We start from the raw sequence: 15,481 nt of genomic DNA on the forward strand, positions 1-15,481 counted from the left end.
AATCGTCCAATTAATGTATGAAAAGAAATTCATCCAGAGCTTCACGTTTGTGCCGGAAACCGATCATTGTCTCACTAATTAGAAAGGTGTGGACAAGGAACCTTGGAAGGCTGGTCAAACCTTGAAGCTCTGAAAGGTCAGAGCCAACCACTCCCTATCTAATTGAGACAATGGTAGCTGAAGCATCTTCCCCACCAAATAATCATGTAAATCCTTACTGATAAGATAATCTGCCTGTTACTGGAATTGCCTGCCTAAGGGCAATGGGTGTATCCCAAACCTGAATAAAAGGGATGGCAAGGCCAAAGCAAGGGGTAGTCCTCTCACTAGAGGTGGGCTTCCGCCTGGCCCCCATTTCCCAAATTAATATTTTTCTAGTCTTTTTTATTTGTGTGCGGCCTCCTCCAGAACCCGAACCCTGAACCGGAGCCCTGAACCACACGGGACGTGAAAGGGGTTCCCACACGTTTGAATCTCCTAAATCATTAAAGTGCCTTTCATATAAGATGATCCATTGTTTTTAATAAGTGCATTATGCTTATAACTAGCAAAATTTTTGTTATTAATTTTCAATTACAGTTGACAGTCAATATTGTTTTATATTAGTTTCAGGTGTACAGCACAGTGGTTAGGCATCTATGTAAAAGATCATGGAATGCTTCACTAATTTGTGTGTCATGCTTGTGCAGGGGCCATGCTAACCTCGGTGTTGTTCCGATTTTGGTATATGTGCTGCTGAAGGGAGCACTAGCAAGGTATTTGTACACTAGCTTAAGCCACTGCCTGTATATCAAGATTATTCAAATTCTGTCAATACCTCTGCAAAGTAAGTATTATTCCCACATTGTGGTTGAGAAAAATATGGCTCAGAATGTTAGATACTTTACCCAGTGTTATAAAGTTTAAAATACCAGCTATAACATGCTGAGTCCTGGATTTGGATTTAGCTTTCTTTGTACTGAACTATGCTGTATTCTGTTAGTATCTGTCTCTCTCAGTTACATGTTAAGCTCCCGGAGGCAGATGGCATGGACAGGGACAGCCTTGTATATCCTGGGGCTGTTCCATCATGCCATCCTAGGTACAATGTGTGAATGCAGTCATGCGGGGTGGAAAGACAGCGGCAACGCGGGGAACACAGTTGCAAAGGGCAATGGCTCCACGTCGGGTCACACACAGGCTCAGGAGTGAAGTGTTAGACGCACCGGAAGGCCAGAGCGTCCCTCTGCGGGTCCATCTCCCTGCCAGGGTTTCCACTGGGAGACAGTGAATCCAGAGCAGGCCAGCACCCACCGTGCTGCATGATCTCATCCCTGTGGACCGGGGCGCTTTCTCCCTCATAGGCTCCCCTTCCTTAGCCAGGAGCAGAGGGCGGGGCGGGGGTAGTGGGCTGTTCTGCTGCTCCCAGGTGCACTGCGATCCGGTGATGCTGATTGGGCTTACCTGCCTGGACACACCCTGCAGCCACACTCACCCCGTGCCCCTCGCATGCCAGGGTGGCACAGGAAAATCCACAGGTTAGCCAGCAGGACTCATCCAGCAGGCGAGGCAAGCTACACCTGTATCTAGGGACCCTGTGTGCCTGTGGTTTCTACTCCCACCCCTTTCCCACTTGTTACTAACCTAAGTAAGGACAAAGCCATTTGGCCCTTCTCAGAAACCGCATAATCGCCCCATTCTAATGCCCTCCTGACTGACTTCCATTTTTCTCCTGCCTAGAGAATTCCTATCTCCTCAAGGGCGAGGAAGAGAAGTTTCTCATATCATCATTAATTTTACAAATTTAATGTTTTGAGAAAAAAATTTTGACTTTTGTTACTTTTGAAATTCCAAAAGTATATTTTCTTTCCTTAACTTCTCTATCGTAAATTTAAAAAACTATATTACAGTAACACAACTGCACCAAGGGCAGAGGGTATGTATCATCTTCACTGATGCCTGAATTGGGGCAGAGTGGGAGGGGGTGGGAGGGGGGAAGTGGCCAAGGGTGGGACCCAAATGAAGAGAGAAATCTTAACCTCATATAAGCTATCAAAATATTATCAGGGTATATTTGGTTGCTCTTTTGTTACTGGGCATGAAATATCTGTAAAATAAAATGGAAGGGGCTTGAAGCATGAGGGTTTGCCATTCTTAGCCATGTCCTAGTCAGCTGTGATATAAAAAAGAGGGGAAAATTCAATAAAAGGCCTCCTAAAGGAATTTATTGCTTCCATGGAGATATCAGGTCAGGGCCACAAGGAATGAGGCATATCCCAGGTGTCTCCATAGTAGGTAACGGCTGAGAAAAGAAAAAATGTCCGGCGGGGGAGAATTCCAAGGGTTTGTGAACTCTGAGAGGACACAGCACCTTAAGTTGCAGAGAAGAGATGGCAGGAGGGGTATTGGAGGAGAGAAGGACTATGATGGACTTGGCCAGCGAATAGTGCCAGGTCACCCAGCATGTCCACTCTTCTGCTCTTAAGTTGGCAACGTACCTGCAGTAACAGGACAGACATGAGATTCGTAGGTCTCAGGGGCTCCTGTGCTATCCTCATGCTGTTTCCCAATTCTACTACGACTTTCAACCACAGCTGTGTCCACAATCTCTTCCCACTCTCCTTCCTCCTGTGCTATGTCTCCCGGTCCCAGCTCTAACACATGGGAATCCTTACCTTCCTTCTGGTGTGTGACTCACAAGGGCCCTTGCTGTCTGGAGGCACCACCTGGGCGCAGGCCCTGGATAATGAAGATGGTGCCTGTGACGATGCCCACGAGGCCCACGGCCAGCCCCAGGGCGCAGACCACTGTCTCCGTCAGCTCTGACATGGGGGCTGGAATCTCGGGCTCTGTGGGAGTGAGGTGATGGAGGTCAGAATGTGGAAGGTTGGCTCACAGCATGTGTACAAGATGGGGTGGGAGGGGTGGTGTTGGTTCTACAAAGACTTGGCTCCAGGTTGAGGGAGAATAATAAAAAAAATCATTAGAAATCCTTGAAGTGTAGAAAAGAGGCTTTGGGCCATGAGATTTAGGAGCTAAAAGGCAGTGTCTGACTTAACAGAGAAAAGAAGGCACCAAAGGCGTAGGGCTCATACACACCCCAGTGCTTCAGGAGTGGCTGGTCCAGCCCCCAGTGCTCCACCTTGCAGTCATAGACGTCGTCAGCAGAAGGGAGGAAGGTGAGGTAACTGATCTTGAGGAAGGAATGATCCTTCTTGGACAGGAAGCTGGTTTCAGAAACACCCTGTGTGACCGAGTGCCCATTGCTCAGCCACGAGATGTTGATCACAGGAGGGAAGATGTTGTCCACGGCACAGATGAGAGTGTTGGGCTGGCCCAGCTCCACGGAAGATTTGGGAAACACCGTCACCTCAGGAACCTCTATGGTGAGAAAGCAGCATTGGGTTTAGAATCGTGGGCAGCTCTGCCCTGAGGGTCCCTGAATCCTGGAGGGGCCTCCCACCAACGTTTCCCTATCGGAGAGTGGAGATGCCTTTGTTCCCTCTGCTTGTGAGCCGCGGTACACTGCCCACAGGTCATCCCCACGCCCTTCTCTCTGTGGGCCCCTTGTTAGGGTGGATGTCTAGGGGACCCGTCCTTGAAGGAGTCGAGGATTGCACAGGGGAGCAAGAATCTGTATTTCATGGAAATACGTGATTTGTAAGAAAGGAGAGGCTGAGAATTCAGCAAATACCATGAGAAGATCTGGGACTCTGTGAAAGGAGAGCATTTTATAGAGTGAAGGAAATCTATCCAAGGCAAGAAGGAGGTGAGGCCTGGTGTGAAGGGTTGATTCAGTAAAGAGACAGGATGGTGGACACATACTATTGGGAGCAGCGGTGGAGTTGGAGCGTTTGATTATGATGTCCAGGTTGTGTTTTACAATAGCTATGTTTCTCAGTGCACCCTGAGGGTCAAAACTTGTAAATTTGCTAAACATAGGCAGCTGCCAGACAGTCTCCTTCTTGTCCAGGTCCACGTAGAACTCCTCGTCTCCATCAAATTCATGGGTGTACTGGCCCGAGGGACCGTAGGAGTGGTAGACATTTATGCCATAGGCAGCAACGTGGTCAGCTGATGAGTGAGGTGGGAGCAGGGAGGTGCAAAACACAGGAGAGAAAGGATCTCGTTAAACAAAGTGACAAGAAATGGACGTGCAAACATTGTGTGCTGCACCTTCGGCACAGCCCTCAGACAATCCCCAGCACCTGCTCCCTCCCCTGGCTGTCCTGTTAGAATCCAGCCGCCTCTCCACTCCCACATTTGCTCTTGTCACAGGAACAGCATTCCACAGGCCTGTTCACTGCTATTCCCTGCCCGCCTAGCTCAGCACCCAGCACGGATAAATACTGAAATGGGCGGAACAAGGAATGAATGAATGATCATGGCCTTAGCTTTCTTTCCTAGAGATTCAGTTTACCTCCCTCTGCTTCATAAATTTTCTCTCTCAATTTCTTCATCGGTTAATAACACATTCATTGTGGGTCCTCTCCCCTCAGGACTGGCTCAGAACAGAACATGTGCTATATAAGGTTTCCTTCCTCCTTTTATTTATTTTTAAACAAGGAAAAGCACATCTGATATCATTTTTAAAGAATTGCCTCTATTTTAGGGAATAAGAAAGCATAGGATAAGAGCAGTGAGAATATCACAAAACACATAAAAGGTAAACAATGCTTCTAAGGTCTCTGTTTTTTTGGTTTTTGTTGTTTTGTTAATCCTCACCTGAGGATATTTTTTCCATTGATTTTTTTTAAGATAGAGTGTGAGGGAGGGAGTGGGGAGAAAGAGAGAGAGAGAAACCTCTCAGATCAATTTGTTGCCTCTCACAGGTGGCTCTGGGGATTGAACCTGCAACCCAGGTACCTGCCCTTGACCAGGAATCAAACCTATGACCTTTCCGTGTGCAGGCCGAAGCTCTAACCACTGAGCAACCAGCCAGGGCTAAGGTCTCTGCTTCTGGAACAGGGTGATCCTTAGAGGAGAGCACCTGGTTTCTTCTGAAATGAAACCGGAAACTTCATTAGATTTTGGATTTCTGTTATTTCCCACCCCTCTTCTTTTTTCTTGAAGGATGTTACTAAACCTCTCCTTTTTCTGACTCAACACTTACCTTGTTGAGGACTCAAGGAAAACTCTGGCCCTTCCCTCGAATGGGCAGTGGACTTGTCTGTGACGCCAAAGCAGATGGCAGCCAGCGCAGCTGACTCCGCCCTGGGGAGCCTGACTGGACAACTTGTCTGAGCCTTTTACCGTTTCCTCTTCCCTCCCTTCCTACTTCCCGAGTATCAACAAGGTTTCAGACATTGCGAGGAGTAAAATGCTGCCAGTGAGGAACTTACTGAATAGGAAAATCACAGGTGAGTAAAGAGCCAATAGGTGTACTGTGCTGGGTCCTCCACAAATACCTCACCTGCCAATCAAACCAGATGTCACCCTTTCCTCCCTCAAATTATCTTCCAGGATTTCCTGGACACCTCCGGTTCATTCTTGAAGTTTCTGCTTAGTTACCAACTTCTTAGCTAAGTCCCCTCATTAAGCATAGTTTTGACCACATTATGATCTCCAGCCCTGTAGAGAGTGCCTGGGAAGGCACATGGGCATTCTTTAATTATTGTCAGCTGAACAGGCAAAACCACGCCCTCAGAACACGCTTTGCCAAAAAGGCAAGGGTGTTATCAGCTTGACCTTCATTTCAGCCCAGGTGTCCGGTAGTGGGTTTTTTATATGTAAATCCAGTCAAGCACCAGGAATGCTTAGGCCTACTCAAGAATGCAAATAAGCTCCTTTGTCTTGACTTTTGGTGAAACTTCTGGTATTTCGGGGTATAAAATAAACATGCTGCATGGGCTCTGGGTCCCTGTCTCTCCAGCAGAAGAGGGCAGTGGTCCCACCCGGTTCCCAGCTTTTTCCTTCCATTTTGTGTCTGTCTCTTTCTTTTATTTCTCAATCCCCAGCTCCTCTACTCAGGAACTGGACCCGCCCTCTAGCCGCGGAAAAGAGAGAAATATTTTTACATCACAGCCCCTCCATGCAAATGTCCTCTATGCAAGTTTATGTATTCATCCCCCCCCAGAAAACTGCCTTGGCTGGCCACTTAAAAGACCCTCCATTAAAGCCTCATTATCCTTGTAACGAATCCTCTTGACTCCATTACAAACATGAATATATGTGATTATCCTTTTCATCTGCATGTGTCCTGGCTGCACGCTGCTGCTGAAGGACTCACTGTGACAGCTGGAACTACTCACTCTCAGTTTCAGCCTCGCTGGGCCCACTGTCCTGCCCAGCAGTGGCCCTGCTCTGGGCACCGTGTTGTCCTATCGCTAATCTGAGCCCCCTCCAGGGGCAGACAGCACGTCTCTTCATCTGAGTCCCAGCACTGAGCTCCTGGTGCTCAAACTGTAGCAAATGTCCGCGCTATTCTCCAGGATGACAGAGATTTGGGGAAGACTGACAGACACGAAGGTAGCAGCATCCTGTGAAAGTTAGACTCAGCGGTGACCGGGCTGCATTATGGCTCATGAGCCCTAAGAACTCTTTTTTAGGTGGGGCCTTTATTTTTCCATAAAAATATTTAAAAAATCATATTTTATGACCATATTGCTACAAAGGCAAATATAATCCAGGCTAAATTAGAATAGTTTCTTCTACCCTAAAAGTTCATTTTTTCTTCTAATTGTAAAACAAAGGAAACCATTTTCATGGGGCCCTACAGGCATTGCGGGCCCTTGGCCCTGTGACCACTGTGGGGGTACGTCGAGCTGGACCGGGCACTCTGCAGTGACATTGAGAAAAGGGGACTTAGACGTGCTCTTGAGAAGAAGCAGGCGAAACTTTCCTACCAAACCAAGAAAGCCTGGGGGCAGCCATGGTTAACAGCATCGATGGAGATTAGGGTAACCTCCAGTTCACTTCCCCTTTGAACTACAGTGCTTGGTTTTTCTACTTTGCTTTTACGAACCCACTCTTCATGCCAATAAAACAGCAGGAAAAAGAGCCAGGGATGGATCCTGGAAAGAAAGGAGGGTAAGGGAATGAAGAAGAGAGGGTGGAAAGTGAGCAACAGAGGTGGAGGGGCCCAGGGGACCAAACCATGATTGGATGTTCAATCCTCCTCTTCCAGAGCTTCTTTAGATGCGGTGAAGGACAGGCCGTATGAGGCTAATATAATTTAATTCACCAAGTTTTCACCATAAATTTTAAAATAAAAGTAAAGATATTCCCTGATTTGTTAATGAAAAATTATAAAGCTATACCTGTAATAGTAGTAATTTTAAATATCATTGACATTTATTGGTCTTCCTTATTTTGGAAGCATACCTAATAACTATTTCACTTGATTTTCTGTAAGGTGACACATAAGAGGTAACTGAGATTAAGTGAAAACCACGTGATAAAATGATTTGTCTGAAGACCTTCACTGGGCTGCTTACCCACTCCCCATCGTTGCCAGTTTTCAGCTTGGAAATGTATGTGAATCTGAGACAAAGCAAAGAACCCTTCTTCATATCTACATGTACACATAATTCATGAAACTCTTTACCCCAAGGTAAACTACAGGAGAAATATTCATAAAGCTCCAAAAGTTGTTCAGAAAAATTGGGGAGCAATAGTTCATGAATTTTAGTAACAAAACATCCATTTGTGAAAACATCCCTAATCTTGAGGCAATCACGCATGAATGCCGTAGATCCAATATTAGAACCAGGATGATGGCCTTGGTGCAGTGTGCAAGAGCTCAGGTAGCAGAAACTGGGTGGGGACTCTGGTTTCCCAAAGGAGGAAGGACCATAATTTTTGGATCTGCTTAATATTGAAGGTGCCTTTGAGGAATCTCTATTGTTTCTATGCAAATCTCTATCTTTTTCACCCTGCAATTCTGTTTCCCCAGTCCAGTCCCCACCTGGCTCAGCGGTGCACTCACCCACAATGTCTTCACCTCCACAGCGACTCAGCATGGTGGTCAGGGCGAGGGCTCCCCAAAACAGGGCTCTGTTTAGGATCATCCTCTACTCAAGGTGGTCACAGCAGTTGCTGCTCTGAGTTGTAGAGCAATGGTGAGGACCAAGCTGAGGAAGAAATCTAAAAACACCCAAACCAAACCCTGCAGGTCAGGTTCTAGCCAATCAGAAGCCGCCCCTGTGATGACACCTCAGTTGCTGGTTGAAGAGTGTGTACTAGGAGGCCTGGCAGGGACTGGGAAATCCCTGGGTTCTAAGGTTCTGATGCAGCCTCTGCTCAGAGTGGACCTGAGGGAATTCTCCATGAATCTCCTCTCCTGTGTGTGCCTGCTGGTGAAGCAGGAATTTTAGGGGGACACATAGGCAGGCTTAGGGATTTTTTAGAATTGGGGTTCATGGAAAAGCATGGGGCTGCAGACTGGGAGAAGGTACATTTCCATAACACAAGGAAGCCAGGTGCAGTTACATCTCCATAGACAAGGAGGCAGCAACAGGTATATTTACACAAGACAAGGGAACTGGAAGTAGCCAAGAAAGGTCACATTTACAAAATAAAGAGAAGGAAGCCCTTCATTCAGAAGGAGGAGAAGAAAGCCTAGAGGGGAGGAGGGAGGGAGAACCTCACGTGTCCCATGTGAGGTTCAACCTTTCAGCCCAGGAGTTACTATAGTAACCAGTCTAAGGGAATAGTGACCAATCAGAGGGGATATCAAGGCACCAGGATCTGTAGCCTTTATAAGCAGTAGGGAAGAGGGACTCAGTGGGACCCTTTTCCCCCTCCCTACATGGGAGTCCATTCTGTGGGACTCTTCCCTCTCCCCACGTGGGAGTCTGTACTTGCTCTTCAATAAATCTCCATCTTTGCTGTACCACTTTCTGTCCGTGGATTCATTCTTTGATTCCGGCGGACAAAGAATCCGGGTTCCAGTCCAAAAATTCGGTATCACTGGTTCTCACAGACCCAAATAACCAGAACATGAACATTGTCTGAGCCACAAAAATGGCCAAGCACACCTCTCTCCCAGGTAACATGAATGACTGCTGCTCCTTTTTATTTTTATGTTTAATTGATTGATTTGAGAGAGAGAGAGAGAGAGAGAGAGAGAGAGAGAGAGAGAGAGAGAGTTTGATTTGTTGTTCCATGTATTTATGTATTCATTGGTTGCTTCTTGTATGTGATCGGAGATTGAACCTGCAACCTTGGCATATCCAGAGGAGCTTACCGGGCCAGAGCTGACTGCTGCGTCTCTAGCAATTAGAGCTCTAGCTTCAGTATTGTCTTCCAGGTAAGATGTATTAAGATGCCTAATTATAGAACTACCTACCCCAGCACCCACTTCCTAACAGAATCCAATTAAGGACAAAGTCTCTATTTCTCAAATCTTTCCCAAGACCACCTACAAGCCCAAACCCTGAGGTTAATGATCAGCTTTATGTGTCAGCTAGGTTATAGTCCCCAGATAGTTAATCAAACATTGATATTTTGTTGATGTGACCAAGGTCCACAATCCATTGACTGAGTGATAGAGGTCATGCTGGATAATGTGACTGAGCCGATCCATCAGCTGAAGAGTCCCAGGCACAGAGTGAGGCTTCCCTGAGGGAGTGGGTTCCGCTCCGGGCTTCGGCTTCGGCTGTGCCGAGAGTTCCAGCTGCCCTCCTGACAGTGGTCTCCCCTTTGGGTCTTGGACTTGCCCAGTTCCCCACAGCTGTGTAAACTGGTCCTGCAATAAGTCTCTGAATAGACGTCTCCTCCTGATTCTGCTTCTTTGGTTCCAACACCCTCTGACCGAGATGCCTCACAATTCTCCAAAGTGAGTTGTCTCCCTCACTGCGATGACATAACATCAGCTTGTTCACCCACAGGTGTGCTCCCAGTGGCCTTTGGCTGGGGGCATTGACAGCACCCCGTTAGGTTGTTGTGAGGATATACACATACTGCACTTGGAATGAATTACTAGGACTCCTTAAATGTACCTGTCATGCTCTAATACCAGTCCTATTTTATCAGGAGGACCCTGCAGCAGAGAGGTGAGGTGCCCAGGCTCACACAGCTGGTCAGTGGCAGAGATAAAATGTCACAAGGCAAGCCATGAGGCCTTGCTGGGGAGGGGTCTCCTGCGTGGATTCAGAGTCCAGTGCATAAATAATTAGGATAGATATTTGAACCTGCAGATGGCCTTATCATTTTTTTAGGGGTCTGCTGTTGCGAATCAAGCGCTTGTACTTGAGCCGGGCTGGCATGGCTCAGTGGTTGAACAGCGACCTTTGAACCAGGAGGTCACAGTTCAATTCCCAGTCAGGACACATGCTCTTGTTGTGGGGTGTGTAGGAGACAGCCAATCAGTGATTCTCTCATCATTGATGTTTCTATCTCTCTCTCCCTTCCTCTCTGAAATAAATAAAAATATATTAAAAATGAAAGAAAGCGCTTCCACTTGAGAGGTGCCCCATTTACCGGGTAGTACCTCCTTTCTCGCAGTAAGTCACATGTTTCCAGGCTTTTTCCCAGACCCAGACATACCTGCCCTGTACCTTGCAGAAACTGCTCAAGATCTTGGCAAATGAATGAAACCTTTCTTCATGGTGCTGAAAAATTTCACCTATTAATATAACAGGTTTTTTTTTTAAAATTCAATTTAAATTAGGAAGTTAAGGGGTTAAACATGCAGGATCAAAATTGTACCTTGAATGAGGAGTTGAAGGTCCAGCCTCAGATGTCACATCCTGTGGATCGAGTGAAAGTCCAAGAATGTACTGTCAGGAACTAAGAGAGATGGCAGAGGAGCTGTGTCCCCAACCCAACTCTGTCTCTCCTCCTGCTTCTCCAGGTGTCACACAAGAAACTGTTGCAGTTGCTTCTGTTTTCAGATCATAGTTTTAACATAAAGTAAAATTACTAGTGAATTAGATTCAGGTAGAGAAATGGTGTACCATTTGGACAAAAAACTAATTTGTTACCTTTGTCTAATAAGAAAATTAAAGGCCCTTGTATAAATCAATGGTGGAAATAAAATTCAGAGTTTAAAATTACTTTACCAAACAATTTTCTTTAAAAATACTGATTTACATGCTATTTATTTAACAATTAAAATTGACAATATAAATGTGCTGTGCCATTATAATTTACATCAATGGAGAGCCCTCTAAGAAATTATTTAGACACTACTCATGTTCATTGTAATTAAATTTATAACAGTCTCTAAAAACCTGTATATTTTCAAATTCTTTAAGTTCTGACTTCCAGCTACTTTTCCCTGATACAGCCCTGCTTATGCAGCATTGGAGCTTCTACTCTAATGGCCAAGACCTCCACCATCGCAGTCGTTAAAGATGCTTCACAACAAGGCAGAGCCCAGAGTGGCAAAGTACAGGGAAGACGGGCTTTGTCATCAAATGAACAAGTACTCAGACTGCTTCTGATTTCATCCGCTGCGTCAGCCTGGGAAAATCTTCAAAATACAGGAGCCTTAGGGTTCTTTCCTAGAAACGGGGTGAAAACTCTGATAGTTACTATGATGACATGACATTACTAGTATAATATTTACAAATTATAAGGTTTGAACCTGGCACAGAGCATGTTTCCCAGATGAGAACTACTATGTAATAACAAATATCAGTAAAGATAATGGTATGAGAACATCATGCCTAGCCCAGTGACAACCCATAAGTTCTCCCTCATGCATTGGGCCTCCCTGTGGCAGTCATGCCTGTGGGCCACAGGAGCCCTGGAAATCACCCGGAATAGGGTTTCTTTGAAGAGGGTGGCATCAGGCGGATGTTTCTATGTAACAATCTACTCCAAAACTTAGTGGTTTTATCATGGTTCTGTAAGAGTAAAGTGTGCTGGGCCCACTCGGGCAGTCTTCATGCTCTGGGCTGGGCTCAGGTGCCCTCAGGTGGGCTCCCTCACAGGTCTGTGGCCTCAAGTGGTTGAGGTGGGGCTGCCGGGCCTCCCTCACGTGGGTTTGCTATCCAGCAAGCTGACTGAGGCTCATTTAGAAGGTGCTGGAAGGCTCCCTGGTGCAGGGCCTCTTAAGCCTAAACTAGAACCCACAGCATTGCTTCCACTCCCTCCTGTTAGTCAAAGCAAGTCCCGCACCAGCTCAGATCAGGAGGTGCTTAACAGACTGCAAAGTATTCGTGGCTGTTTTGCAATTTGCACAGGGTTCTCTGGGTTTTGAGTGGATGTAAATGGGTTTGGTGTGTGCGAGTCCAAGTGCCTCCATATGTGGCATGGATCTTACTTGCCTTCCTGTGTTAGAGACTAGGAACAGCAGTTAGCATAATAAATGCAGGAGGTCCATCAAAAGGTTGATGGACTTATTCAGCAGGGTTGAAAATCTGCATAATTATTACTTGCTGCTGGCCAAACAGCCGAATGGCCAAAAGCATTTCCCCTATCCCAGTGGTCAGCAAATTGCAGCTCGCGAGCCACATGCGGCTCTTTGGCCCCTTGGGTTTTTAGCGAAGGCCAGCTTAGGAGTACCCTAATTAAGTTAATAACAATGTACCTACCTATATAGTTCAAGTTTAAAAAATTTGGCTCTCAAAAGAAATTTCAATCGTTGTACTGTTGATATTTGGCTCTGTTGACTAATGAGTTTGCCGACCACTGGGTTAGGGGGTGATCAGGCTGGCAATCAGGCAAGTGGTTGGGAGCCAGCAGTCCCAGATTGGAGAGGGTGCAGGCTGGGCTGAGGGACACTCCCTCCCCACCAAGTGCACAAATTTTGTGCACTGGGCCTCTAGTCCTATTGAATAAAAGAGTAATATGCAAATTGACCATCATGCCAACACACAAGATGGCTGCCTCCATGTGGTCAAAGATGGCTGCCTCCATGTGGACACAAGATGGCCACCACAAGATGGACAGCAGGGAAGGGCAGTTGGGAGGGACCAGGCCTGCAAGGGAGGATAGTTTGGGGGGACCCAGGCCTACAGGGGAAGGCAGTTGGGGGGAAACATGCCAGAAGGGGAGGACAGTTCGGGGGGACCAGGCCTGCAGGGGAGAGCAGTTAGGGGCAAACAGGCTGGCAGGGGAGGGCAGTTAGGGGCAATTGGGCCAGCAGGGGAGCACTTAGGCATCTATCAGGCTGTCAGGGGAGTTGTTAGGGAGTGACCAGGCTGGCAGGCACAAGTGGTTAGGGGCAATCAGGCAGGCAGGTGAGTGGTTGGGAGCCAGCAGTCTAGGATCAGGCCTAAACGAGCAGTCGTACATCCCTGGAAGGGTCCCAGATTGGGTGCAGGGTAGGCTGAGGGACACACACACAACCCCGTGCATGAATTTTGTGCACCAGGCCTCTAGTTTTAAATAAATGGCAACATATATACTTAGAGCATTTTACCAAAATAATTAATTGTAATTTAACCAGAACTTTAAAAATAAAAATGATAACAATTAGAATTCTACTGTTTCAATTATTGGTTATACTAGAGAAAAAGAATCCATATATTTGTAAAGTTTGGAAATTTTGAAAAATACTTCAAACAAAAGAATGATCTTATAAAATTGTGTTTAAAATGGAAGTTGACTATAAGTTATTCTTGTTAATGAATATGTCTAAAACTAGCCATTAAAAAATATATAGCCCTATGTGGGCAGGGATGATGTCTCACCTGAGAGATGGCAGAGCTTGAGAGGCAAAGAGTGTATGCTGAGACAGAGGTGGTGGCAGGGAGTGCGCCCATACCCAGCCCTGAGAGCCAGGCATTAGTTCTTACCTTAGTTTTCTTTCTCACCTGTCCTCTTCATCTTTGGGAAAACACCTTTGCAGAAACCTACGGACTCTCTTTAATGCAGAGCAGATGGAGCTGACACACTCGCGCAAGAGGAGATAGTTTTCTAGAAAGTGGGGAGCTGCTCTGGAATTCTGTTTTTGTAAAACTCTTCTTGGGCTAAGGGGCTGGATGTAAGAGAAGCAGTTCTCTCCAATTCCAGATCCAAGAGAAGGTCTAAAGGAGCTCAAAATAATACCAGAGCCCCTGGCAAAGGATGGTTATGTTATCCTTCATTAGCCCAGGATCTGCCGAGGGAGAGCTTCGTAGCAGACACGGAGGCCAGACCGAGGAAACATGGAGGGGGTGGTGAGATGGCATCTGCTTTGTATTAATTTCTTACTCTCTATCTTTCAGCTCACAGTGTTATTCATTTTGTAGCCTTTGAGTTGGAAATTTGATTATTGCTTTATGCTATAGGAATATCGTTAATTTTAGACTAAGCACTGCTTTAAATACCACCATGTATGTCATGTTTTTATTATAATTTTCTGCAGAAATAAAAATGTTTACTTTGCATTTGCCTTTGAACCAAGAGTTATTTTTCAGAAGCTCTTACATTTCTAAGCAACAGGATCCTTAGTCTTTTTGTTTGTTTGTTATTAATTTCTAATTTCTACTGTGTATACGCAGAATACAGTGTGCTATTTCTACTTTATGAAATTCATCCTGGCTTTTTTGTGACATAATATATAGTCAGTTTTCATAAATATCTCATGAGCATTTGTAAAGAAGATATTTTCTCTATTATAGGTGTACAGAGTTGAAAATATATATATAGCTGCTGGTGTGGCTCAGCGGTTGAGCAACAACCCAGGAACCAAGAGGTCACCAGTTCAATTCCTGGTCAGGGCAAATGCCCAGGTTACAGGCTTGATCCCCAGTAGGAAGCATTCAGGAGGCGGGCTATCCCTGATGTTTCTCTCATCAATGTTTCTATCTCACTATTACTCTCCCTTCTTCTTTCTCTAAAAATCAATAAAAAATATAAATAAATAAATAAAACTTAACAAATTTGTAATTAACACCCCCTCCCAAAAAAACCTTAAAAAATCCTATATAATAAAGAGGTAATATGCAAATTGACCGTCACTCCAACACACAAGATGGCCGCCCCCATGTGGACACAAGATGGCTGCCACAAGATGACCAGCAGGGGAGGGCAGTTGTGGGCGATCAGGCCAGCAGGGGAGGGCAGTTGGAAGGGACCAGGCCTGCAAGGGAGGGCAGTTAGAAGGGATCAGGCCTGCAGGGGAGGGCAGTTGAGGGCAATCAAGCCTGCAGGGGAGGGCAGTTAGGGGTGACCAGGCCAGCAGAGGAGAGCAGCTGGGAGTGACCAGGCCTGCAGGGGAGGGCAGTTAGGGGCAACCAGGCTTGCAGGGGAGGGCAGCTGGGAGTGACCAGGCCTGCAGAGGAGGGCAGTTGGGGGCAACCAGGCTGGCAGGGGAGGGCAGTTAGGGATGACCAGGCTGGCAAGGGAGGACAGTTAGGGATGACCAGGCCAGCAGGGGAGGGCAATTAGGGGTGACCAGGCCAGCAGTGAAGGCAGTTAGGGGCAATTGGGCCGGCAGGGGAGCAGTTAGGCATCGACCAGGCTGGCAGGGGAGTGGTTAGCGGATGACTAGGCTGGCAGGTAGAAGCAGTTAGGAGCAATCAGGCAGGCAGGCAGGCAGGCAGACAGGCAGGCGAGTGTTTGGGAACCAGCAGTCCTGGATTGTGAGAGGGATGTTTGACTGCCTGTTTAGACATGATCCCGGTGG

General features: G+C 46.5%; 1 protein-coding gene across 2 annotated transcripts; it reads right to left on the reverse strand.

The window, feature by feature from the left end:
• Window positions 1-2,179: 2,179 nt before the first annotated feature.
• LOC308247455 (SLA class II histocompatibility antigen, DQ haplotype D alpha chain-like) lies at window positions 2,180-8,106 on the reverse strand. 2 transcript variants are annotated; one of them, XM_080666594.1, is made up of 5 exons: window positions 7,907-8,106; window positions 3,805-4,053; window positions 3,079-3,360; window positions 2,655-2,828; window positions 2,180-2,477 (listed from the first exon to the last, which is right to left on the reverse strand). In XM_080666594.1, exons 1-4 carry the CDS (start codon window positions 7,986-7,988, stop codon window positions 2,674-2,676), a joined length of 768 nt encoding a protein of 255 aa, XP_080522720.1. In that variant the 5' UTR covers window positions 7,989-8,106; the 3' UTR covers window positions 2,180-2,477; window positions 2,655-2,673. The 2 variants fall into 2 exon arrangements, with proteins under 2 accessions (XP_080522720.1, XP_080522719.1); XM_080666593.1 differs by having other exon boundaries at window positions 7,886-8,075.
• Window positions 8,107-15,481: the final 7,375 nt, after the last annotated feature.

This window comes from Plecotus auritus (assembly GCF_963455305.1).
Source record: "Plecotus auritus genome assembly, chromosome: 4".
Taxonomy (NCBI): domain Eukaryota; kingdom Metazoa; phylum Chordata; class Mammalia; order Chiroptera; family Vespertilionidae; genus Plecotus; species Plecotus auritus.